The sequence below is a fragment of the Xyrauchen texanus genome, chromosome 21 (assembly GCF_025860055.1).
Source record: "Xyrauchen texanus isolate HMW12.3.18 chromosome 21, RBS_HiC_50CHRs, whole genome shotgun sequence".
Taxonomy (NCBI): Eukaryota; Metazoa; Chordata; class Actinopteri; order Cypriniformes; family Catostomidae; genus Xyrauchen; species Xyrauchen texanus.
The window spans coordinates 25197865-25223006 of record NC_068296.1 but is presented as its reverse complement, the minus strand read 5'-3'; the positions used below and the strand labels follow the sequence as shown (position 1 = coordinate 25223006).

The window sequence follows — 25142 nt, the reverse complement described above, 5'->3', positions numbered from 1 at the left end:
TAAAAAAAGGTTTCATGGATCAACATAAACAATCTAAACAGTACCCCATCAATGCAGTTGAAGAAACGCAACTCAAAGTGATACAATATGAATAGGACAAGGATTGTTTTAATGCTACAAACAGTGTTGGAGATAATGGCATTCATACATTTAAATCATATTCTGCTTACAGTTTTTATTATACATTGGTCACATGGTGAAAATGATTCAGAAAGATTTGACAGGATTGGATAAAGCTAGAAATTGGTGGATGTAATCTGCAAAAGACGACACTGGAACACAACACACAATTATGACAATGAGGACAGGAACTATTGCTTGGATGGATAAAGAATGATTTAGGGCATTTAAAAAAAAATAAAAAATACCTTTATCTTAAATCTTCCAACCCCAACTGGATACAGACAAACATGAATAGCAGCAGGCTTTCTGTGGCAAGCTAGCCATTGCCTCCAAAGTGCTCATTTAATGGCAATCTAACTCGGGCCCCAACTTCCATAGCTCAACAGGCATTTCTTTCACAGGCAGTAAGGTGCACAAATCTTTGATCTGGTACATTCACATATCAGTGCCCTGTAGGGGCACACATCTCCCATTTGGTAAAGAGCACCACAGCACATTCAAGAAACAAGTGCAGAGAGACTATGTTTTAACCCTTACTTTTGGAACTTAAAGAAAAGATTAGGAAGACAGAACTATACTAACAACGTGACCATCTTGAGGAAATTCTGCCTCATGAGAAGACTACATTTTGAGAAGGCAAACCTAATAAGGCAGATCTGCATTATGTACACAAAGGCAAGTCTATTGCAAATACAATTTAAAGTAGAGGAAGCCAAGCTTCAGTAAAAACATTTGTTCTTTAGTTAAGCCCATGGTACTTGATGCAGTATAAGCACTACAAGTTCCAGGACCTTCTCAGTCTTGCTTCCAGGTACAGACAAAGATGCCTGCGTGCAAATCCTTTATACAGCACCACTGTAGTACCCACTCAGTCTTTTGACATAACAAATGCTTGATAAGTCCGGTCATGTCTTTTATCTGCAGTTCAGTATATAGTGAGGCTAAGGGAGCGGTTCATCTTCCCGATGAGTCGAGATGCTCTGGAACTGGATTGAATTGTGGAACGTGTAAGAACTCTGTCTGTAGACAGAACCCTCTCCTCTGCTGCGGTCTTTGCCATCTGAGCTTTCTTGAGCTCCCTGGAGGGGAAAAAAACCCACACAATTAATTTATAAGTCATAAGAACTGTCCTTCAAAGAGACAGGCTTTGAAATCAGAAATAGTTCCTTTGTAAGATGGGCTGCAAATTACATTAAGATCTTAAAAATTAAAGATGCCTGGGGGGGGAACAAAAACGTAATGGCAAGAATATGCTATAAATTGGTCTAACCAGCCTTGGCTCAAATCAAGCAGTTTGCCTAGTGCCATTACCAGACGGGTTGCACTCAAAAAATCTTTACCGTCACTCTGATGGACTGCAAAATTTCAGTCATGGTCTATTTTTATCCGTCATACTTGTTTTATTTTATAAGTACACATTCAGGGGTGTAGCATCCCTTATAATGGCATATATATATATATATATATATATATATATGATAGACTTGACTCCAACCACAAGTCTGTTGAAACAAAGCAGTTCTTGGGTAAAGATCTACCTGTCAATCAAGATTTTTAAACTTTCAGGTTACGTGTGGCTTTTTAAGGAAATAAACATAAGATTAGGAATATTTGAAAATGCATATACACAGGCTACTTGCATAATTTCACAGAACTTAAGTATGCATGATATCACAAAGTGTCACAGGACACACACACAAACTTCATAAGCTGACAACGTGTGTGGTCAAGTAAAAGGCAATAAACCGTGTTCCTTTATCTGCGTAAATGCCATAAACAGCTTATGAATAACCCGATCGACAAGGGTAGATTTGTGCCCATTACGCAGATTTCTCGTGCCATGTAAACACCTTTACCAGCGTTCTTGCCGGCTTATCCAATGGGTGTACACCTATTGAGCGAATGCCTCTTCATGGTTTTGACATCAAAAGTACAGAACAACATTTCAAATGTCATGTAAAACGCAGATTTCTTGCCATGTCAGATTTTTTAAATAAGCGTATTGGTATGCATGTAAACACTCTCTGAAGTTCTAATGCAAGTACTCCTCAAAAATAACTGACAATTCTGCTCTAAAAAAAATGTTGTGCTTATAATAAATGCAAGTATTTGTCCGAAACGATGCACCACTTTTTCCGTGCTTTAATTTTGTGCTTTACTGCATGATCAGTGTGTAATAATAATAATAATAATAATAATAATAATAATAATATACACATACACAAACAATCTGAAGCAAAAGTCTTTGGCACATAAGATGTTTCACAAAAGTATTTGTCTTAAGATGGTTATTTATATCTTCAGCTTAGTAAGTCATTAGGAAATATAAATGTTAGACTCCCCAAATTAACTTTTGCAAATAGAAAAGAACAGGGAGCACAGCAACAGATATCATGGCACCCACAAAGCCCCCATTGAACTTCAAGTCAGACTGAGATTACATAAAGAGACAGACTAAATAGATGGAAAATTCTTCACGGTTCTTCTAAGAAGTTTGGTACATCCTATTTGCCAACAACCAAGAAAAACTGTGTCCATGTGTACCTAGGAGAATTGGTGCTCTTTTAAAGGCAAAGTTGGTCACAATGAATATTAATTTAGCTTTATATTTACAGGACTTCGTATGAAATTAATTGATAAATGAAAACTGTCATTATTTTTGAAGACATCCTCACTATGCAAAATTTAAAGTGCCTAAAACTTTTGCACATTACTATATATATTACTTACAAATCCAAAGTAAGAATACTGTATTTGGTAACAAACACTTCAACAGGTTTGCCCTTAATAAAAATGATGGTTTTACAACAGTAACCGCATTTAAATCATGGTATTTGTAGTAAAACCATAGCAACCACAAAATCAACATGGTTACACTCATAGTTATAATATATAGTAAAACCATGTTTACTATATTAAACTACAGTATTACTGTTGTAAAACCATGGTTATTTGTATCAAAACCATGATTTCTGCAAAGAAAACCCTGGTGACAGCAGTCATGGTTACTACAATATTACTACAGTAAAACCATAGTTTAAAAAAAAAAAACTTCTCTAATTACTAAATCAATATTTTAACTTAATAACTACACTATTATGCTACATGCATCAACATAAAGTGCATTTCAAACTCAACACATTTTCAACATTCAGAAGCTATAGAAGGAACCTTGCTATTGATATGGATACGAGAAGGGTCCGGGATGTCGCAGCTCGAGTGTTTTAATATGCTGAAATCCCAAATCTTCATCAGCACAGTATGGCAACATAACTTCATGACAATGAGCACCACAAGTGTTTAGTTACTGTTTCACCTATGTCTGAATTAACACAGAGTGCCTTAAAAACGGAATGGAGTGTGTGCAGTTTCGGCTCACCTGAAGCTCTGGGTGCGCCGGGTGATATCGGCGTACATGATTAATCATATATCGATGCATTACCAGTATACAGCACTCACGTCAAGCAATGTCTGCAAACAGTGCCTGGTTTGTAAACTTTGACCATCGCGGTTGTAATTGACTACAAAAAGAACATTTTCCCAGACAGGAGACTTGAAAATGCAGGGGGCTTCTCTATCAGTTGCTTGTTTTCTCCACGTGACGCTTGCCATTTTCAATCACAAAAGAAGTGTACAGAACAGTGATGTCATCAATTTGACCCACGTGAAACAGGCAGAGCATATCTATTCACAGATCCATTCACGTACATTAGTGGTGGTTCTAACTGTGGGCATAGATGTGTCTATTGTGCTCCAGATGTGTCATTAAATTTGGTGAACCGCAGTGCCAATGCTCACCGAACCGTGGGTGGCGAACCATATGGTTAGTTTTTTTTACCAATAATCGTTACAATGCTAGTTAATCTTAATACCAGAAAATAAACAGGACACACACACAGCGGGAGTGTGTGAGAAGAGACAGTTAAGTAAAAACTGATGCACTAGTTTAAAAAAAAACAAACAAAAAATAAATAAATAATAATAATAATAATAATAATAATATATATATATATATATATATTTTTTTTTAATCTGTCAAACTGACTGACAGAATTTGAAATTGTAAGTTTCAAAATAAATAAAAATTATTGTAAATGGTGGAAAATTTCCCCTGGCCACTACATCAGCACACTTATAAATACCATTGAGCAGTAAGGTACATACTTTTGTAGAAGTGCATTCTTGAACTTCTCTGCATTGAGCTCTACACGAAGCTGGTCAGCACTCATTCTGGAAGCAGTGAGCAGAACAGGGTGTCTGACGAGGTCAGAGGTTGAAGGTCGGTGCGTTGGGTCAGGATGGATCATAAGCTGTTAAAAGACAACATTTTAATTACAAGGGTACAGCATTAGAAACCAGTGGTATGTTTATACAGGATTGCTGAAGAGTTTTTAAAATCAAATTTAAGACTATGACCTTTTTCAAGATCTGAACATATAAATTAATACCGTACCCCCAAACCAAACCCACACAAATCGCATTCAAATGGCACACATTCAACATGGCCTTAACTTTGCTTAGCAGTAAAACAGGGTAGGATATATGCAAGTTTAAAATACTTATACATGTTTACCACATATTTATCACACTAAAATTATTTTATGTACCATTATATGAATAGATACAAATTAGAGGTAGACCGATATTGGATTGTGCTGATTCGATAATGTGTTGAAATTATAATCTGCCAATAGATTTTTAAAATTGGTAGTCTATATTAAATGTTCTTTACTATATTAAAAGTCTTTCCTTTCTGTGATGGGGAGGGCCAGACAGAGGCTAAAAGAGCCCAAATTTAATTCAATTTCAGATGCAGTTTATGATTGGGGGTTGCAGATTTGATTCTTTTGACTTTAAAGGCACTTTTATTTTTAAATGCTTGCGCTTCACTGCTTCCAGCTGCTCATTCAAACAAATGAGGGTTATAAAATGTGCACTCCTACAATAATCTACTTTTACAATATCAGGGCTTCAGACTAAAAACATGACTTGGGAGCCATTGGCTCCTAAACTGAAACATTATGGAGCCAAATCATAGAATTGCTCGATTTAGATTGTTGTTCAGAAACAAGATAGAAAGCCGAAGACAGAGAGCTGATAATCCATAAATCGGAGGTTTAATAAATTGTATATATAGTTAAGATACGGTTGCATCCCCTTTTGTCTCAAATGTTCACACCCCTTTCATAATTTATACAAATATAAGAGAAAAGACTTATATTTAGTAGTGTTTTGACTTTTTGAGCATCAATAAATGTTTACACTTCGTGCAATAGTTGTGAACAAGTTCAATTGTTCTAAGTGTCAAAAGCTGGAGATCTCTCTTATTTATATATATATATACAGTGAGGAAAATAAGTATTTGAACACCCTGCTATTTTGCAAGTTCTCCCACTTAGAAATCATGGAGGGGTCTGAAATTGTCATCGTAGGTGCATGTCCACTGTGAGAGACATAATCTAAAAAAAAAAATCCAGAAATCACAATGTATGATTTTTTAACTATTTATTTGTATGATACAGCTGCAAATAAGTATTTGAACACCTGAGAAAATCAATGTTAATATTTGGTACAGTAGCCTTTGTTTGCAATTACAGAGGTCAAACGTTTCCTGTAGTTTTTCACCAGGTTTGCACACACTGCAGGAGGGATTTTGGCCCACTCCTCCACACAGATCTTCTCTAGATCAGTCAGGTTTCTGGGCTGTCGCTGAGAAACACGGAGTTTGAGCTCACTCCAAAGATTCTCTATTGGGTTTAGGTCTGGAGACTGGCTAGGCCACGCCAGAACCTTGATATGCTTCTTACAGAGCCACTCCTTGGTTATGCTGGCTGTGCGCTCGGGTCATTGTCATGTTGGAAGACCCAGCCTCGACCCATCTTCAATGCTCTCACTGAGGGAAGGAGGTTGTTCCCCAAAATCTCGCAATACATGGCCCCGGTCATCCTCTCCTTAATACAGTGCAGTCAGCCCTGTCCCATGTGCAGAAAAACACCCCCAAAGCATGATGCTACCACCCCCATGCTTCACAGTAGGGATGGTGTTCTTGGGATGGTACTCATCATTCTTCTTCCTCCAAACACGGTTAGTGGAATTATGACCAAAAAGTTATATTTTGGTCTCATCTGACCACATGACTTTCACCCATGACTCCTCTGGATCATCCAAATGGTCATTGGCAAACTTAAGACGGGCCTTGACATGTGCTGGTTTAAGCAGGGGTACCTTCCGTGCCATGCATGATTTCAAACCATGACGTCTTAGTGTATTACCAACAGTAACCTTGGAAACGGTGGTCCCAGCTCTTTTCAGGTCATTGACCAGCTCCTCCCGTGTAGTTCTGGGCTGATTTCTCACCTTTCTTAGGATCATTGAGACCCCACGAGGTGAGATCTTGCATGGAGCCCCAGTCCGAGGGAGATTGACAGTCATGTTTAGCTTCTTCCATTTTCTAATGATTACTCCAACAGTGGACCTTTTTTCACCAAGCTGCTTGGCAATTTCCCCGTAGCCCTTTCCAGCCTTGTGGAGGTGTACAATTTTGTCTCTAGTGTCTTTGGACAGCTCTTTGGTCTTGGCCATGTTAGTAGTTGGATTCTTACTGATTGTATGGGGTGGACAGGTGTCTTTATGCAGCTAACGACCTCAAACAGGTGCATCTAATTTAGGATAATAAATGGCGTGGAGGTGGACATTTTAAAGGCAGACTAACAGGTCTTTGAGGGTCAGAATTCTAGCTGATAGACAGGTGTTCAAATACTTATTTGCAGCTGTATCATACAAATAAATAGTTAAAAAATCATATATTGTGATTTCTGGATTTTTTTTTTTTGATTATGTCTCTCACAGTGGACATGCACCTACGATGACAATTTCAGACCCCTCCATGATTTCCAAGTGGGAGAACTTGCAAAATAGCAGGGTGTTCAAATACTTATTTTCCTCACTGTATATACACACACAGTATATAAATTGCTTTAAAATATTGCCTTAGTCTTTCTTTACTGTTAACGGATGGCCTCGACACAGACTAAAAGAGTGCAAATTGAATGAAATCTCAGATGCAGTTTGTGCTACTCCATTCCCAATAAATAATTACAAGAAAGAAATTTAAAAAAAAAAAAAAAAAAAAAAAAGATATTGTACACAGTACAGGACTTTTAATTATAAAGAAGCCCGAAATACACATAGGAATCTTATTTTGAAATATCTGCGCTCCCACTTGTGACTGACAGCCAATTCACTGAGAAAGTGACGGATTCAAACTGCTAACCTGAGCTCAAACCCTCAGTTCTTTTAGGGTGATTTATGAAAGAGAGTCATTTGGTCAAACTCTTTTGCGCTGGGTTTAACTCACAAGATGATATTGGATGAAACCGCATATGAACGCACACAACCCAACTGTCGCCAGTGGCGACTAGATTTTAAAATAGTCACAATCAATTATTTTGTGAACTGTTCTAGAGCAGCTGAAAACACTCACAAGTCCCTGCATGCTTGGAGAAATGCAACAGTGCCGTGTTTTCACTTTGAAGGATGCAGCACATGCATTTGTTTAATTAAATCATATTCTTTTCAATTTTGATAATCACATTAGGTCATATTACGATTCCTGTAATTCCGCTCCCAAATTTAAGACCTCTTTAAATAAAAATTAAGACTTTTGTTGTATCATTTAAGATATTTAAGGCTTTTTAAGGATCTGCGGAAACCTGGTTACAGAAATATGTTTATAGGCTTAACTATTTTCTACATGAGATTTTGTAGTTCACTAACAAATGTTACTTTAACTTACCTTTAACAAGTTTAATAATTCCTGAGAAAGCACTTGTGGGATATGAGGCAGAATGCCCTGTCGGATTTTGTGCCACTTATCCCCATTGGTGGGAAGGGGCTCTGCTCCAGAGGCACTGACAACAGTCAGAGCCAGAGCAAATATATCTGCTTTTTTCAAGTTACTGTAGTCCTGTGGGTAAAAAAAATCAACAAATATTAGTGAATATATATAAAAAAATTGTAATCCTCCAAGAATTATGTAAATCAGGTTGAGAATGCACAAAAGAGTGCTTACCTCCTGAAGGACTTCATTAGCCAGGTATCTGCTGTCACCTTCTTCAACTTGGGGATTGGTAACCCTTGTAACATGACCTAGATCACCTGATACAGAAAAGATCTTCAAAATCTAATCTACTTCATTAAACTGGGCCTGTATTAAATGAGTGTTATCCTCTGGGCAAATATTTCAATTTCTTACCTATTTTGTATACCACTCTTGTAGGTCCGTCATCTTCATCTTCAAGTTCCTCTAAACTGGCAGCAGGTTTGCGTGAAATGAATATATTGCCTGGAAGACATCCACAATACTCTGTTATGATATTATTTTTCAATAGATGAATCATTCTTTATTTTTTGGAATCCTTATACTCAAATTGTAGTCATACACATCTCAAACACATCCAAAAGATATTTTTAAAGGCTATAAGCAAATACATACTTGGCTTGATATCCATGTGAACAAGTGCGGTCAAGTGAATGTACTTGAGTCCACGAGAGACTTGCAGCAACAGATCCTTCAGCTCGATCTCTGAGAGGAAGTGCATGCGTCTATTGTTCTCTCCAATTACATCAGACAGGGTTCCACCGTTACAGTACTCGTTCTGGATCAGCATGTGGTCATCTTCTGCCCAAGCAGAATAATACCTCACAACGTGAGGATGCTGTCCAAGAACTGCATGTGCATAGACCTCACGAAGTGCATTCTGCCTATTAGGAGAGAATTCACAATTTAGAATTTCCACTTAGTAATCAGGGACATCAAGTACATGATTTATAAAAAGTTGCAAAGTTCACTTACTCATCCACAGAGCCTGCCAGGGGCTTTTTGGAACGTTTGATGGCATAGACACAACCATCCAATCTCTTGACGCATTTGAAAACGGAGCCAAACTCTCCAGAGCCGATCTTCTCCAGCTCGTGGAATTCAGACACATATCTGGACATCATGTTATTATCCATCATTGTGATCCTCTGTGTGGAATTAAAGTTTCAATCAGGCATGAAAATGAACACTGAACTTAACTACGATGTGAGAAAAGCACAAAATAATGTTGAAATCAAAAATGAACTATAACTTATTAAATATTACCTTTGATGGAGGAATCAGCTCATCCTCAATTTCAGCATCGCTTGCATCCATGTCCTCCCCACAGGAGCTGAAGAACGAAAAGGTCTTATTAAAAAGGGTGCACATGCAAATATCCAACAGTAGTAGGCAGCCGAGAGGCCGGACTAAGCACATGGCGTGGTGAATGAGCACGAGGGTTTGGGCTCTCGCCAAGTTTTTGTCTCGGTGTTGATTAGTAAACGAATTTAACGAACAGTCTCGCAACATGTGCCATACCTGTCCAAGGTAACCATAATGCTTTACTACACTAAAGCTCTTCTTTTACAACGGTCACTGACCAGCGTGTTAAAAGAAATGGAAAGGCTAAAAAAGGACCGTTATGAACAATGTATCCATAGTGGACAAACATACTCATTCCAATGTAATCGTTTCCGGTTGTTTCTTTGTAGCGTTGATGACTGCATCAGGACAGAGTCCGGGGTGAAGGGGTTGATGTTGACTTTGGGTGTCTGGTTTCGTCGTCCCTCCAGACAGGATTTGCCTGTGGAATCCACATTCTTGAAGAGGGCGACTCTCCGGCTTGTCGATGGCGTTGTCCTGGCCCTCGACAATAAACTCTGTTTATCAGAGACATATAATCCATTAGCACAAATCAGAATAATACAATAAAGCACACTGGAACTTATATTAAAATGGCTAAGGCACATTTTCACAATGCTAGAATTACAATTAAACGCAATAAAGTAATGGCAAAAAAAAAAAAACACACACACAAAAAACAGCACAAATGTTAAATGCCATTTGTGCTGGTATCAATGGACTGATTCATTGGGAGCTGTTATGCAACTGTACAGTTAGTACAGTATCTGGGTCACTAGGTGAAGTCATCCACCTGGGAAAATGCATGACTTGGTATTTGAAAATCAAAATTCAAACGTAAAAAAACCCAATTCAGAGTGGTAGAGTCGAAACACTGAAAAGGGTGACAGTATTATACAGAATCGAAACAAAATTAAATGCTCTATGTAAATATGTTTATGTAAAGTGTAAAAAACAAACAATTTCCTTGTGATATAGTAAGACGTTAACCGTATGAATACAAACCTTTGGGGTGTGAGGGGTATCAAACAGACGGAGTTTTCTAAAGGTTTTGTGGGGTGGTGTATCAGGACAGTCCGGGACAGGAGAGCTGGATCCCTCCATGTCATCATGAACGTAACTTCTCTCGGGGGAACTGTCGTAAGCCGGAGGACTTTTCCTTGGTGACGGGGAGCTTTTCATGTAAAAAGGGGTTTTCACGCGTGAGGGTGATCCGAAACCCTCCTCGTCGTCCCAGGACTCGTCGTCGTCTCGGGATCGGCTGAGGGGGCTGCTGCCCAGGTCCTCCGGTCTCTTATAAACGCTGCCTCGTCGCACGGAGACGGGAGAGTCCAGCTCCGTGAAGCCCGATTCGGCCCCGGTGCTGTTGTTCGCCTCCTCTAAACAATCCTCTTCATTATCACTGGCGGAAAATTGCAACTTCTGTCGAAATGGTTTTAAATTTGGAGACTTGCCGTGCCTCCGTACACTGAAACTCATCTTGCCAGTTGAAGTTTTATAAGTCAAAAAAAAAACAAAAACAAAGTTGTGTAAAAATATAAGAAACCAGCCCAAACGGTTGGCAAATCAGACAGAGGTTATGTAATTTAGATACAAAATATCTAATATTGATCATGCAATCAAACAACCGGAGCGCCAATGACGAAAAGTCCAGAAAATCAGGGATTCCCAACTTGTTCCTGGTGGAAGTTATCGAAGGAAATCTCTTCTGTAGTTTCTCACCTGCCGACTGAAATCTCCTTGACAAATCCGCACAAATTCAGATTAAACGCTTTTAGAGACCGATAACGAGGATAAAAGCGTACAAACCAGCTGTCACGGCGAAGTTTTTGGGTATAGGTAAAGAAAATGGCTGCTCCAAAAACGTTCAACGAATAGAAATTATAAAACCTTAATGGCGATTACGCGATATATTTATATAATGTCGACGTAAGAAGTAAAACTCTCAAAACGAGTCAAAGCATCCAAAACAGTGTCGTTTAAGCCAATAATGTTTCCAGCATTAGTTTGAATGACGAGCTACTCCTCCCACCAACAAGCGTGGTCAGTCTTCCCGCGACCGTTGATCATGTGACGTGTTATGTACCAATGAGCGCCGACTTTCAAAGTTTGAAAGATGGGCGGGTGAAACTTCATAAAATCCTCCCCCAACCTGCCCACTGGCTGTGACCTCAATGTGGCGCGAATTAATTTCTCTGGTCTTTGAATGCATAAGAAAGGCTTTTTTTTTTTTTTAGAAAATATTAGCTAGGCACATTGTCACCTATCTTTGCTGAAGTACAAGTTAGAATAATTATATAGCATTACATTGATGGGATTAAAATTTGTATTAGTGTTTTCATGCCATGCGGGGGTTGGTGTATATTAGCCACATGGTGTTGTTTTGACTGAGCTTGTCTGATGGAACGATGCCTTTACGGTGAATGGATTGAAAGGGAATAGTCACACAAGCTGCCTTTCACTAATGACATTCTAATCTTAACCGTATTAATGGGAAGTCTTACTCTTTTCATATGCTGTAATATGACAACACTGGAAACAAAACCCTCAGTAAAAACATTAAAATGAGAACCTATTTGGCAAGTGCTCATTTAAATACAGATAGCTTTATATAAATATAACGTCATCACTTTTCCTTTAAAAGGATGTGGTTGTGTTGCACTCAACTCTGATCTGTGAATTGCACATTATAATGGATGACAAAGAATAAAGGTAGTACAATGACTTTATTTTTTATTATTATTATTGTCATTGATCTTTCCTTGTTGACAGATTGCAAAAAATAGCAGAATCAAATATATACAAAAACTCTAGTTTTAAAACAGTTATATACATATATCCACAAAAATATCTTGACTTCTTGATATACAGCGGTCATGTTGAAGTATTAGAAAACATGATGTTTGACAGGTTTTCAATACACGCATATACACACACACTCACTTGCACACAATCTTGAGATATTACGTTTAATGTGATAAGCAGAACATTAGTTAATCATCCATTCCGGGGGTGTCTCCTTGCTGTATTCTTGATGCTATTCTGATGGCTTCTTCTAGGGAGGGCTGATCACTTAGCTGAGAGGGAGAAAAGTTTATTAAAACTTTACTAAAATGTAATAAAACTTATGCATCTTCAAGAAAATTGCAATATATCATTTCAATATTTGCATTTAAAACTTTCAGCCTCCGACCTTACAATGCTCAGGTCAAAGCCCACCAAACACAGAGTTGCATTCCCATTTTCAAAACAATGACATAGATTACCATTGTTGGCAATGATGGTTCATTAATCAGGACTGAATGGCAAACTAGCAAAAAGATCAATGAAAGATTGATTGGACTCAACTAGGTTGCTCAATTAGTTCCTCATTAGTAAAACAAAAAGTGATATAAAATCACATCATAACTATGGTGTCATTATCCATTATAGACACTAATATCTGAAATATATATCTGAAGTTGTTTGAGTGAATAAATAACTCCGTTTAAAAGACAGCATTAAAGTAGTTAAAACTAAACAAAAAAGTTATATGTATATTATATTTTTTAATGTTGCATTCCTTTCGTGCAAAAAAAAAAAAAAAGGATGTTTATCACATTTATGCACTGAAAGTAATCAAAGCCTGATCCTAAAATGACACTAACTTTGACGTAGAGTTTGCGAAGTATAAAAATGCACATTAGAAGCTCAGTTACTACACAAGTGCTAAACTAGTTTTTTTTTGCACATTATTTTCATTCAGATGTAATTATCAATTTATGTCCTCATGAAATCAGAGACACTCTCCACAAAATCTGAACTCAAGTGGTCAAGAGACGACCAACTGTAACAGTGATGTGTCTTGTACATTTGTTATCGGATTACCCAAAACGCCTCTTAATACCAGTGTACACATGGCCCCAGTCAGGGATGAATGTTCATGTAGTTGATACACTACAGTCCTGAAGTGTTCGCACCAGCACAACAGAAAATAAGACTGAGTCATAAGGTGCCAACTGCAGGTTGTGTAGTGTACACTAGGCTTTAAAGAGTGTGTGGGAAGCACGCGTGTGTGTATTCCATACCTGTACAGCAATGTGTGTGCCATTAGAGGTAGCTAACAGTGTGACTGGATGTGGGCTTGTGGAAACCACATGCTGCTCCTGATCCTGTACTAGCTCCCCCTCCTCTGTCTGGTACACAGACAAGTCTGGCGTCACGATAGCCACCTATAACAAAAAGAGTTAGCATGCTCAATTTATCTGTGTATTTAGCCAACTGAGGGCTTACTTCAGACAAGTTAACAAAAATACACAGACTTGCAAATCAGCTAAAGTAACAACCCTGACCTGTCCCTCAGTGCCGTCTGCAGATACCATGGTAACAGAATGTGCCCCTCCTGAAGAAAGCATTGCTTCATGCGCTGGGATGGTTATGGTGGTTCCCTCTTGTGTTACCATGGTTATTGTGCCTCCCATAGCCTGCATATCTGCTTGAGATAGAATCTAAGAGGGCAAAGGCAATAGAAGTAGTTACTCATTCATACAATCTGAGTTTTACAAGAGTTTGAGGCATAGAATAAAACTGGGTTTGATGATATAGTGTGGGATGAACACAGTATTTGTACACCTAATATATATATATATATATATATATATATATAGCCTAGTGTACACTACATGACTCATGCTCATCTCCTTTGAGCCGGCATTAAGTCTTGGATCTCACGACGAATGGTCGTGTGTGTGTGTGTGCACTTCTGTGACATGCCGAGACTAGTTCCTGACGCCACAATGGTTTTCAAGCTTGATATCTAGATGCCTTGTCATCAGATGTGCACACTGTCGGACGAGTGAGAGACCAGCATTAAGCCAAAGCCAATTAAATATACAGAGAGCACAAGAGGGCAGCAAGGTTTTAGGAAAAAAAAAAATCCACATCTCCCAATCCACTGTTTTTTTGTATTTTTAGCGTTTTTTCTTAAATGTTTCCTTTTGCAAATAGTGAAATGGGCACAAGCCATTCTTTCTCGTTTGTTGAAAGAGGAGAGCAAGGTATTTGGTAGCAGGTGACAAAATAGTAATAAAATAAAACCTCACCCAGTGTTCAGCGGTTTTTATAATTTTTTTCCTTTGCAAATGGTGCCAATAAATCACGAAAAACGGGCGCAAGTTGTTCTTTAATGTTTGTTGTTAAGACTAAACTGCAGGAGTTTGTGACTTAATTTAATTATCTTAATTTTAAGATGCAGTTTGGGCAATTATTTTAAAACGGGATGATGCTAAAGGCAACTGTTACAACCAGGTTTTAGCCGGTTATGTGCAGATTTAAAGGGAAATAAGCATACGATTGGAAAATATAAAAAATAAAAATGCATGAACATGCACAATATAGACACTAATATGAGCAGCAAGCACATTAAAGCTCAGTTACAGGTACTGCACTAAAATAACTCATAATTCTGCTCTAAAACATAATGTTTGTGCCACTAAATGAAAGTAGTCCTTTATGAAGGATAACTGTGCGCTGGTTTGTAGCACTTTCCTCTATCATCTTTTAATGTTTTTGCACTTTTATATCATTTAGTAAAACAGATGTAATGACTGTCGTATGTCCTCATGAAATCAGAGACTTTCTCCTCGCAATTCGATCAGAAATGGTCAAAAGTGGTCCGTTTGATATCGGATCACCCAAAACGCATCTTAATACCGGTGTACACATTTCCTCAGTCAGGGGCACAAACACGGGCACCGACTGCAAGTCATGTTGTGTACGCTTGGCTTAAGTGACGTTAAATGTAATCACTGACCTGTTGTGTGCCATCCTGAGATATAAGAGCCACATGCTGTTGTCCCATGACCTCTGATCCAACTGATATCTGCTCAGATCCAGAATCATCCTCTACTACTGTATGAGTATACATTAACCCAGGGTCATCAATGGCCTCTGAAAGTTACAGATTTGTTCTTATTTAATAGCCAAAATGATAGAATCAAACTAGCTTTCTTCCCCTTCCTGATTATAATATCAATCTATGAGGCCAGCGAATTTAAAAAGTGAACAGACCTGCAGGGGGCTCAAAATAAGCTTCTTGTTCCTCCTCTATGGGCTCGGTGTCGTTGTGTGCTGTGCGTTTATGCATGGCCAAGGTAGAGATTTGCTTGTACGTCTTTCCGCAGTGGTTACAGTTGTAAGGTTTGCAGGGCGTGTGAACCACATGGTGCTTGTACAGGCTGGAATACTCTGTGAAGCGCTTGTCACAGCCAGGCACAGTGCAGACGTAAGGCTTCTCTCCTGGACAAAAGAGACAAGACAAACCCAACTATGAGAATAGAATACAGTCTGAAAAGCTGTTGGTTTCATTACTGCATGTCGTTTGATTCTTCATTTGATGTTTGAAGTGACCATAGGGCAGATAAGGCAAGTACCTGTATGGATTCTCATGTGGTTTTTGTAGTTAGTGGCACTGGCAAAAGCTCTTCCACAGTTGGGCTCAGTGCAATAGTATGGCCTCTCACCTGTGTGAGTACGAATGTGGACCTTACGAATGTTGGATGTGGTGAAAGATCTCCCACAGCCTTCAAATGGACATTTAAAAGGCTTTTCACCTGCAAAAAGAAAGTCAATTTAAAAACACAGTTGACTGAATACTTTGATGTGTAGATGCTATTGTAAAGACAAGTTATTCCTGAAGCTAAAACACCACTTTATTGGAGGCCTGCCAGATATTAAACAAACCTGTGTGGGTTCGTGTGTGTTTTTGTAAGTCCCCAGAGGTTTTAAATGACTTGAGGCAGTTGAGCTCATGACACTGATATGGTTTTTCTCCAGTGTGTGTTCGGACGTGACTCTTCAGGCCATACCCTGAAAACAGAGGATTAAAAACTGTTATATGTACAAAATAAAAGTAAAAAATTGCTTATGGCAAAATAATTACCTGTTGCAAACTTTTTGCCACAACCCAAATGATCACAAATGTATGGCTTATCCCCAGTATGCGATCTTTCATGCACCTAGGAATATTCGGAATGCCACATAAATCACATTAAGAAGTGGATAAATTACTGCAGAGACAAAAAACAATCATCTCTGTATCACACACAGCAAATGATTTAATCTTACCTTTAGATGATGAGCAGTAGTATAGAGTTTTCCACATCCATCATGTTCACAGCGGAAGGCTTTTTCCCCAACATGCTGAATTCGAGGAGATCTGCTCTCTTGACCCTGCAGGACAATCGAAGCACATAAGGGCAACCAAATCATCAACAAAGTATTTATTTTAAAAGTTTATTTGATTGAAACATTGTGAACATGCAGATAGTATCAGTAGATACTACACCTGCATATGGACACTGCCATCAGAGTCCCCTCGACCGAGTAACCCAGTACCACATTCTGTGGCCTCCATCTGCAAGAAAAGTACACATGTTTTTATTTGTGGTTATACTGTTGAATTTATAATACTGTATAATTTGTTGACAGTTTGCATGGATAACCAACTGACTATGATATGATTCTTATGTATCATAATGCACATTAATTGCACAGAAAAAAAAAAAAAAAATTTATACGAGTGAAATCCCTTAAACTCTAAAAATTGCAGACGGCAGCCCAAAAATGCACCAATCAAATTTAAAAACCTCATCCTTTACTATACTGTGGACTAATTGCAAAAACTAGTTCTCATTTTTCAGAAAACCCACCAAATAATACCAAATAAAAAAAAAAAGACATGCTTGAAATCTTGTGATAAAGCAAAAACAAAACATTCCCTAACTCTGTAAACTTATAATGGTTCAGTTCACTTTGAAAAGTCTTATTTTATTCCACTAGATGGCACCAAGTACTATACTTTTTTCTCCATCACAGTTTGTTTATAAAAATATTGGCAATAAGTAGTTTGGTTGAAATCTTTGCAAATTTATAAAAAAAAAAAAGTCACATGTACATAAGTATTCACAGTCTTTGCTCAATACTTTGTTGAAGCACCTTTGGCACCAATTACAGCCTCAAGTATTTTTGTGTATGATGCTACAAGCTTGGCACACCTATTTTTGGGCAGTTTCTCCCATTGTTCTTTGCAGGACCTCTCAAGGTCCATCAGGTTGGATGTGGAGCGTCGGTGCACAGCGGTGCACAGCCATTTTCAGATCGCTCCAGAGATTTTCAATCGGGTTCAAGTCTGGGCCACTCGAGGACACTCACAGACTTGTCCCATAGCCACTCCTTTGTTATCTTGGCTGTGTGCTTAGGGTCATTGTCCTGTTGGAAGTTGAACCCATCAGGTTCTTGGTTACCTCCCTGACTAAGGCCCTTCTCCCCCGATCACTCAGTTTGGCCAGGCAGCCAGCTCTAATAGGAGTCCTGGTGGATCCAAAGGTCTTCCATTTACAGATGATGGAGGCCACTGTGGTCATTGGGACCTTCAATGCTAAAGAAATGTTTCTGTACCCTTTCCCAGATCTGTGCCTCACTACAATCCTGTCTCGGGGGTCTCCAGACAATTCCTTGGACTTCATGGCACGGTTTGTGCTCTGACATGCACTGTTAACTGTGGGACCTTATATAGACAGGTGTGTGCCTTTCCAAATCATGTCCAATCAACTGAATTTACCACAGGTGGACTCCAATCAAGTTGTAGAAACATCTCAAGGATGATCAGTGGAAACAGGATGCACCTGAGCTCAATTTTGAGTGTCATGGCAAACGCTATGAATACTTATGTACATGTGATTTTTTTAGATTTTTTATTTTTAATAAATTTGCAAAGATTTCAAACAAACTTCTTTCAAGTTGTCATTATGCGGTATTGTTTGTAGAATTTTGAGGAAAATAATGAATTTAATCAATTTTGGAATAAGGCTGTAACATAACAAAATGTGGAAAAAGTGAAGCGCTGTGAATACTTTCTGGATGCACTGTACATATCTGAAATGTAGGTCACGGATGTCCTTGTCCATAGACATTCAGTGTGCTTATTTCTTAATTTGTGCATACTCGTTTTCTCGCTGCTTCATACTCGAGCCTTTGACCCGGAAACTGATAAAAGTCTGACATCGTTAAGGATGTATCAATTCTAAATGCACCACAAGGAGGTGAAGACGGAGGACAAAGGAAGCTTGAGTGAGGAAGCACAGGAGTATCATATGCTGAAGTCTTTTTGGGTAAAACACCTGGCACGCATAAATTATCTTCCCCTTTTAAATATTGTACAATAGTTTTAATTCAAATTTCACATTTACAGTTTAAATAAACCATAATTGTCACATACTTCAACAGTACATCTTGAATATATTTATAAATAAAGTTTCAATAATATAACAGCAAGCATGCCGAGGTACTGCAGCTGCGCAGAAACAGCACTTTTAAGTGAGCAGGACATTCCATTTTACAAATACATCTTGCTTCGATTCCTCTGTCCTTATTTCCTTTCCTTCCATCATTTCATTGTTTCCTAAGAGGGTGGAGCTAGGAAGCAAGGAAAGAAAATGAGGGTACATATTTAAGAAATGAGAAGCACCCTCAGTCTAATTTTCAGTTAATGAACAACCATCATTGTTCATTGAATATCTGGGACTTGGAGTGGACTAGAAGCTCAATCTAAGTGTCATTAGAAAGCTGAGATCCTCCCTGTTACGATGATATAATATCTTATCATCAACATTTCTTTTTTAGTTTTGTATATCATGCTTTTCCTGCTGGATGGCATATTTTGTTCTGGATCTATAAGATAAAAGATAGAAAATTGGATTATTCAGCCAAGAACGTTTTTGGCTTCTTGGGGCTTACAGCAGCAATGATCAGCACATAAAAAATAAGTTTGTCCATTTAGGTGCTATGTGAAAGACATATTTTCATATAAATATTTCAACTTTATTTGTATTTCTGAAAAGATCATATTCTAAGCTTTCCAATTATACCTCATATGCCTGACTTATGTATACATGGACTTTAAAGTTTTAAGCATAAAAATGTTTTTGCGACATAGCACCCCCCTTTGGACTTGCCGGCGGGTTTAAGGGGTCAAAATAATTCGGATTTCAATCCCAACCTGCACATTTAACAGCTATTCATAATCATCCCTTTCAGAGATTATCAGAGAATATTCTGTACAATTGGGTGAGTTAAACTCTGTACACAGAATAGGGCAATGATCTTGACCTTAGTTGAATATTGCTCCAGCACACTTATGGTCTCAGCATCGATCGTGGCCTCTGTCTGCAAGTCTGCTACAGTGCCATCTGCCTGGATGGCCAAGATGGTGTTGGACTGGGGCATATGTTGGATATATGCAGTGGTGCCATCCTCCAGATGAACAGCCTGTAAACCACCCTGATCATACGTTTCTAAAAACGAATACACGTTTTTTAATCAATTGATTTTTGCTTAATTAATATAATAACCAAGCAGTAAATAATAACTCTTTAAAAAAAGACAAAACTGTAAAATGATTTGTCTGAAGGATAACTGTATCTTTTGATACACAACACACAATAGTAGATAGTTGTTTAGAGACATACCTTTAGGTGCATGAATGTAAGCAGTTGTTCCATCTTCCAGTTGCACAGCCTGACCATCCTCTAGACTCAATCCTTCTCCACCTAAGAAATAAGAACATTACATTAAGCTCTACACCAGTTTAATTTCTAAAGTTTGAAGCTCCAGTGGTCTATACAACACTGAAGTGTCTAATTAAACTTGTCAAATTCCATTAGACATACAAGACTTATTGTGGTTTAGAAGGTCCCCAATGACCCTTAAGGGTAAACTAGGGTAGTATGCACCTGCAGTTTGCTGTTTCTACAATCACCATGCTTCTCAATTAAACAACCGTTAGCCGATTTGCAACTAAACATGTCTAGGTCAATGTGAAATACCTGCTTTCGACATTGGTAGGTGCTGGACATATGCAGCAGATCCATCCTCCAACTGGATCACCTGTCCTTCCATTATTTTGTTTTCTGTGAAAGAAACTATGAAATGCTGTAAGACTTGAAGAGCAGCTGAGCAAATACATTTGTGCAGGTTTTGATACTACACAATATTTATTGTAAGCTCAATTATGTTCAGGAGGACATTTGCATCTTCAAATGTGTTAAGACAGTGATGTGACACATTCATAGATGTGATTTTAATAAACGTATGGAGTACAGCAGCAAAGGAACCTGATTATTAGCTAATGCATGTAGAAAAGCAGTACTAAATGTTAAGTTTCTGTACCTTTAGGGCTATGCTGGATATATGCGGTGGAGCCATCCGCCAGAGTCACCGCCTGCAAACTTACTGTGTCCATTCCCTCTATGTTGTCACTATCTGTATGGTCACAGTTAGCTGTTATGAGTCTACTACATTGTAATATGCGCAAAGAATAATATTATTACAGATATGTCAGCTTAGGCTTGTTTACACTTTTATCTCACCTGCAACTGTTACTGCCTCGGTCAGGCATAGGGTGACCTGCTGTGGGTCCCCATCAACACTTTGGAACTCCATGCCCTGTGTGTCTCGATTCACCTGGGCTAACAGCATGATCTACCTGTATAAACTAATTAACGATGATGATATTTTTGTGTTAAAACCTGGACACATTAAAACACATAATGACGATAAATTGTCATTAGTTTTGAGGTTCCCCTATTGTAAAATAAATTATTAATTAAAAAAATATACACACACACACACACACATATATATATATATATATATATATATAGCAACTAATCCTCATTCAATATATTTAAAACATTTTGGTAGTACACTTTCTTTGCATTAGACAAGTATGAACTGCCTTTGTATGGGTTTTATAAAAGCACTTATTTATTAAAATATATGCACTGCGAATACAAATTGGAATAAAAAAAATATTACATGTATTATATAAAGTTTTTGATTAGGATCATGTTTTTGTGCCTCTGTACTCATATATGACCATCTCATGGCAGTTTAAATTATTTTCCTTTATTAATGTAATATATTTATATACATTTATGCCAAATCGTAGTATCAAGATTAGGTGTGTAATAAATATCTGATTATACAGATTGAACCATCATATTGAATAAATTAGCACTGAAATTTGCCAGATTGTTATATTGTGCAGAACAGTGCAGCCTGTACTATTGATTTGCTCATAGAGCATACAACTTTAGTATTCAGCAAGAACCATTACATTTCTCTTTAAAATTGAGGGGAGGAAAGAAAATAATAAAAGACATGTTGCTTAATACGTGTCTTCAATGAAAACAATGTGCTAACGCGCTGACTTCCTCATTAATCTCCATTTCGGCCAGTTATCTACGAAACATATTTTTAAACGTTAATTATCGACAACAAAATCTTAATTGATTAATAATATAAGAAATGACAAACCACCCACAGCTCAAGTTATTTATGTATTTAAATTGATTAGTTGACATCATGCCAACACATCCTAACACGTTAGCGAATGTGCTACAATTCATTCAAGTTTAACTTTCGCAATGTCCTTTTGTTTACACAACATAGTGAACGTTGATATTTTTAGACTATACAACCTCCAAAGTAAGTGTAATGCAATACTGTCATATATACAGCCGTTAAATCATACAGGAACGACCGTTAGCCAAAATTGAGTTTGTTGCTGCGGTAACTTGACAGTCATAATCGGAACGTTACAATGTTGCAACCGCGTCCAACTGCCTTTAATAAATAAAACACTGCTTCCGATGCATTTTCACTTGTTTATTTCAAACTGAATCCCACTTCCACTTCCACGACACTTCCATCAGCGCCCTTCCCAGCTAAGCGGCGTCTGAGGAAATAAGGCACACTGGGTAAAAACACATTTATATACTAACCTCCGAAAAATTTCCAACAATCCCTTCGTTCGACCACCATGCACCAGGGCAGGAAACGCTATGCAGGGAACGCAACCCCAGAACCAGTATAGCAGCAGTGTTTCTCCGCCAGAGGGCCGACCGATCCGTAATACGCGCAAGTGATTGGCTAAAGAACACTACTACCACGTTCCCATTTGTTCATCGTCGGTCTATGAAATGCTCCCCGTCTGAAATTCATGTTCAGGGGCACCTTGTAGACGCCATTCTGGTCTGTTGTATGTATTGTTCAAGCATGAATAAGCAAATCTAGCACAGCATTGTGCTGGCATGACATTGTCAGTTTGCAGATCGATGCCGGGTTGTTTGTTTGAATTTCTTCAAACATCAAAGTGTGAACGATGGTTTTAAAGGTTTTATAAAAGCACATTTTACTGTGTGTCAAAGTAGGCTTGGTAGCCATATTGAATAGCTTAACATGCCATGGATGGAGTGAGGATACATGGGCAATGCAGTGCGGTAGAAAGGGAAGAGAAACCATTGGCTATGCGGTTTAAACAGTGGCATCTGTTGGCACAGCTCGTTTCCTCTTGGCTGGTTTGGCTGATTGAGGAATGTGGAGTAGTCTGTGATGGAGAATCATTTTAAAGCAGAGTTACATCATTTATTTAACTTTGCTTATTTTTTTTTATAGGTTACATGTTTACTTTTGCATACATGTTTGTATGCAATAAATAAATAAACAATATTTCCCTTCTTTCTCGTTATTTTCCTTTGTTGTTTTGCTTTTTGATTTAGAACACTAGTAGGCCAATAAATAAAACCATTGCTTTGATTATTTTGATACTATTTGTAATTTAGAACTCTATTAATATTTAGGAGCCATTCGAAGTCCTTACGACCAGTGCTGGGTAAGTTTCTCTAAAAACGTAATTCATTTCTAACTACTAATTACATCTACAGTGTAATTAGATTACTGTACTAATTACTCTGTCTGAAAAGTAATTGCATTACTTATTTCTAATTACTTTCTAAAACCCTTATCAACCTCGACCAGATGAAAAATATAAGGATAGACATGAAACTGGTCTTTTAATTATTTCAAATAAATCATATAAAATAAAATATTAATGAACTGGCCACAGAATTTAAGGGGGCAGCGTTAAATTAGAAAACATTTTAACTTAAGACATTCAATTTTAAATTCACTATTGTTTTATATAGAATTTTTATATAGTCTATATAGTATTTAACATAATTATATCACATGTAATTGTAATTAAATTACTGAAAAATTAAGAGTAACCCCTTTACTTTTTCAATGAAAAAGTAATTTAATTACAGTAATGAATTACTTCGTAATGCATTACACCCAACACTGTTTACAACAAAGGTGAATAAAGGATGTTTTTTTTTTAGTTAAAAATTTCCTTATCTAAAGATCTATGCATCTGATTACATTGTGTGTCATGTATTTTATGTTCTGTGTATTTTTTGTGAAGTTATAAGCGTACACCTGTGTACATATAATATACATATCAAAGACATGTACTTAGCTACTGCTTGCAGTATTTTTGTCTGTGAGTAAAACAATTATGCTGGTTGCATTCTACTCTTTGAGAGCTTTATAATGGCATATGACATGGCTATTTGATCAGTATGTTTTTACTGATTACAATTATATGGTGATTACAAACTGGTAATTACAAGGGCATTATGCTATAAATGTGGTTTATGAGGACATTTATAGTGTCCCCATAAACTAAATAGCTTAAAAAACATATTAAACTATGTTTTATTGAAAATGTAAAAATGCGTAAAGTTTTTTATGAGGGTTAGGTTAAGGGGTTGTGTTAGGTTTAGGGGATAGAAACTAGTTTGTACAGTATAAAAATCATTATGTCTATGGAAAGTCATCATAATTATAGGTAGACCAACGTGTGTGTGTGTGTGTTATTAATTATTAATTATCTGAATATATATATATATATATATATATATATATATATATATATATATATATATATATATATTCAGATAATTAATATGCTTTACATACCTGTAGCAGAATAGTTAATCATTGATAAGACAATACAAAAAGTGGCTTTAGAATACAATGTATTGTTTACTACCATATTATTGATCATAAGTCAATCATTGGCATACAGTTCACAGCAATCCATTACACAAGTGAATTTGTCAATCAGTTGGAGATTTATTATGAGGGCTTGTTTAAGAGCCCGTCAATTTACACCTGTGTCAGACATGCTTGTGTAGCGTCTCGGGTGCGTTGCATCATAAACATAAAATGTTTAGGTCACTGTGTCAAGTTAAATATAGTTTAATACTCAATCTTTAAACACATCTTGAGATTCCTTAGTTCGCATTTGCACTCCTTCGAGTGTTTTGAACGCAAGAACGCATGCTTTTGTTATTCTGCCTAATTGAATGTTTTCTTCACTGTATAAACTGCACGTTGCTCATACAGCTGAAATTTCATTTACTGCCTTCTGGAGTAAACAGGTGGTACTTCAAGCTTGCATTTCTCAGGAATCTCCCTTATTATGGTCCGTGGGCATGCGATTAATTGCGTAAATTGTTTAATGCATTATTTTTGGTCAAATTAATCGCACTGAATTAACGTGTTAAATCAACATCCCTACTTTTTATATAATTCTTTTTTGGCAGTTTCTGTGAAACTTGGATTTTTTAAGAACACAATGTTGGCTACCAATTGGAAACTGACGATTACAGCGTACAATTTAAATCTGCTCCTGTTGCGTCAATGGTTTCAATTACAACGTATTTTTGCAGCGGTTGAGTATTCTAACCAATCCAACATGTCCGTTGAGCAATGAAACGGCAATGGCCAATCAGAGCCGCATAGACAGAGGACTACTCTGTCCTATCTGTAATGACAACTGATACTAATGCTTTATGTTCCACCTCCGTTTGTGGTGGCACAGGAAAATGAATACTGAAGAAACCCATCTAAT

At 37.5% G+C, this 25142-nt stretch overlaps 2 protein-coding genes across 5 annotated transcripts; both read right to left on the bottom strand.

Annotated features, from left to right (window-relative positions):
- Positions 1-112: 112 nt before the first annotated feature.
- Positions 113-11340, bottom strand: LOC127661996 (wee1-like protein kinase 1-A). Its single transcript, XM_052153007.1, has 10 exons — positions 10352-11340; positions 9659-9864; positions 9269-9335; positions 8978-9150; positions 8618-8886; positions 8378-8467; positions 8195-8280; positions 7919-8089; positions 4288-4433; positions 113-1202 (listed from the first exon to the last, which is right to left on the bottom strand). The coding sequence occupies exons 1-10, from the start codon at positions 10823-10825 to the stop codon at positions 1049-1051; spliced, it is 1836 nt and encodes a 611-aa protein (XP_052008967.1). The 5' UTR covers positions 10826-11340; the 3' UTR covers positions 113-1048.
- A 757-nt stretch (positions 11341-12097) lies between these two features.
- Positions 12098-22419, bottom strand: LOC127661196 (zinc finger protein 143). Of its 4 annotated transcripts, none has more exons than XM_052151803.1 (16): positions 22168-22419; positions 20752-20876; positions 20552-20644; positions 20209-20304; positions 19852-19932; positions 19493-19677; positions 16671-16739; positions 16451-16555; positions 16266-16341; positions 16067-16192; positions 15757-15936; positions 15395-15622; positions 15138-15235; positions 13678-13833; positions 13414-13557; positions 12098-12423 (listed from the first exon to the last, which is right to left on the bottom strand). In XM_052151803.1, the coding sequence occupies exons 2-16, from the start codon at positions 20858-20860 to the stop codon at positions 12340-12342; spliced, it is 1830 nt and encodes a 609-aa protein (XP_052007763.1). In that variant the 5' UTR covers positions 20861-20876; positions 22168-22419; the 3' UTR covers positions 12098-12339. The 4 variants fall into 4 exon arrangements, with proteins under 4 accessions (XP_052007763.1, XP_052007762.1, XP_052007760.1 ...); XM_052151802.1 differs by having other exon boundaries at positions 15138-15274; positions 20209-20292; positions 22168-22417; XM_052151800.1 differs by having other exon boundaries at positions 15138-15274; positions 22168-22416.
- Between the last annotated feature and the right edge of the window lie 2723 nt (positions 22420-25142).

Coding starts and splice junctions, on each gene's coding strand:
- LOC127661996 (XM_052153007.1), bottom strand. CDS start 10,825: ATGAGTTTCAGTGTACGGAGGCACGGCAAGTCTCCAAATTTAAAACCA. Junction 9,336..9,658: donor AAACGATTACATTGGAATGA/GTATGTTTGTCC, acceptor TTCGTTCTTCAG/CTCCTGTGGGGAGGACATGG. Junction 4,434..7,918: donor AATTATTAAACTTGTTAAAG/GTAAGTTAAAGT, acceptor GTCTTTTAACAG/CTTATGATCCATCCTGACCC.
- LOC127661196 (XM_052151800.1), bottom strand. CDS start 20,860: ATGCTGTTAGCCCAGGTGAATCGAGACACACAGGGCATGGAGTTCCAA. Junction 16,740..19,492: donor TGGAGCAATATTCAACTAAG/GTCAAGATCATT, acceptor CTTTTCTTGCAG/ATGGAGGCCACAGAATGTGG. Junction 15,623..15,756: donor CCACATGAGAATCCATACAG/GTACTTGCCTTA, acceptor TCTTTTGTCCAG/GAGAGAAGCCTTACGTCTGC.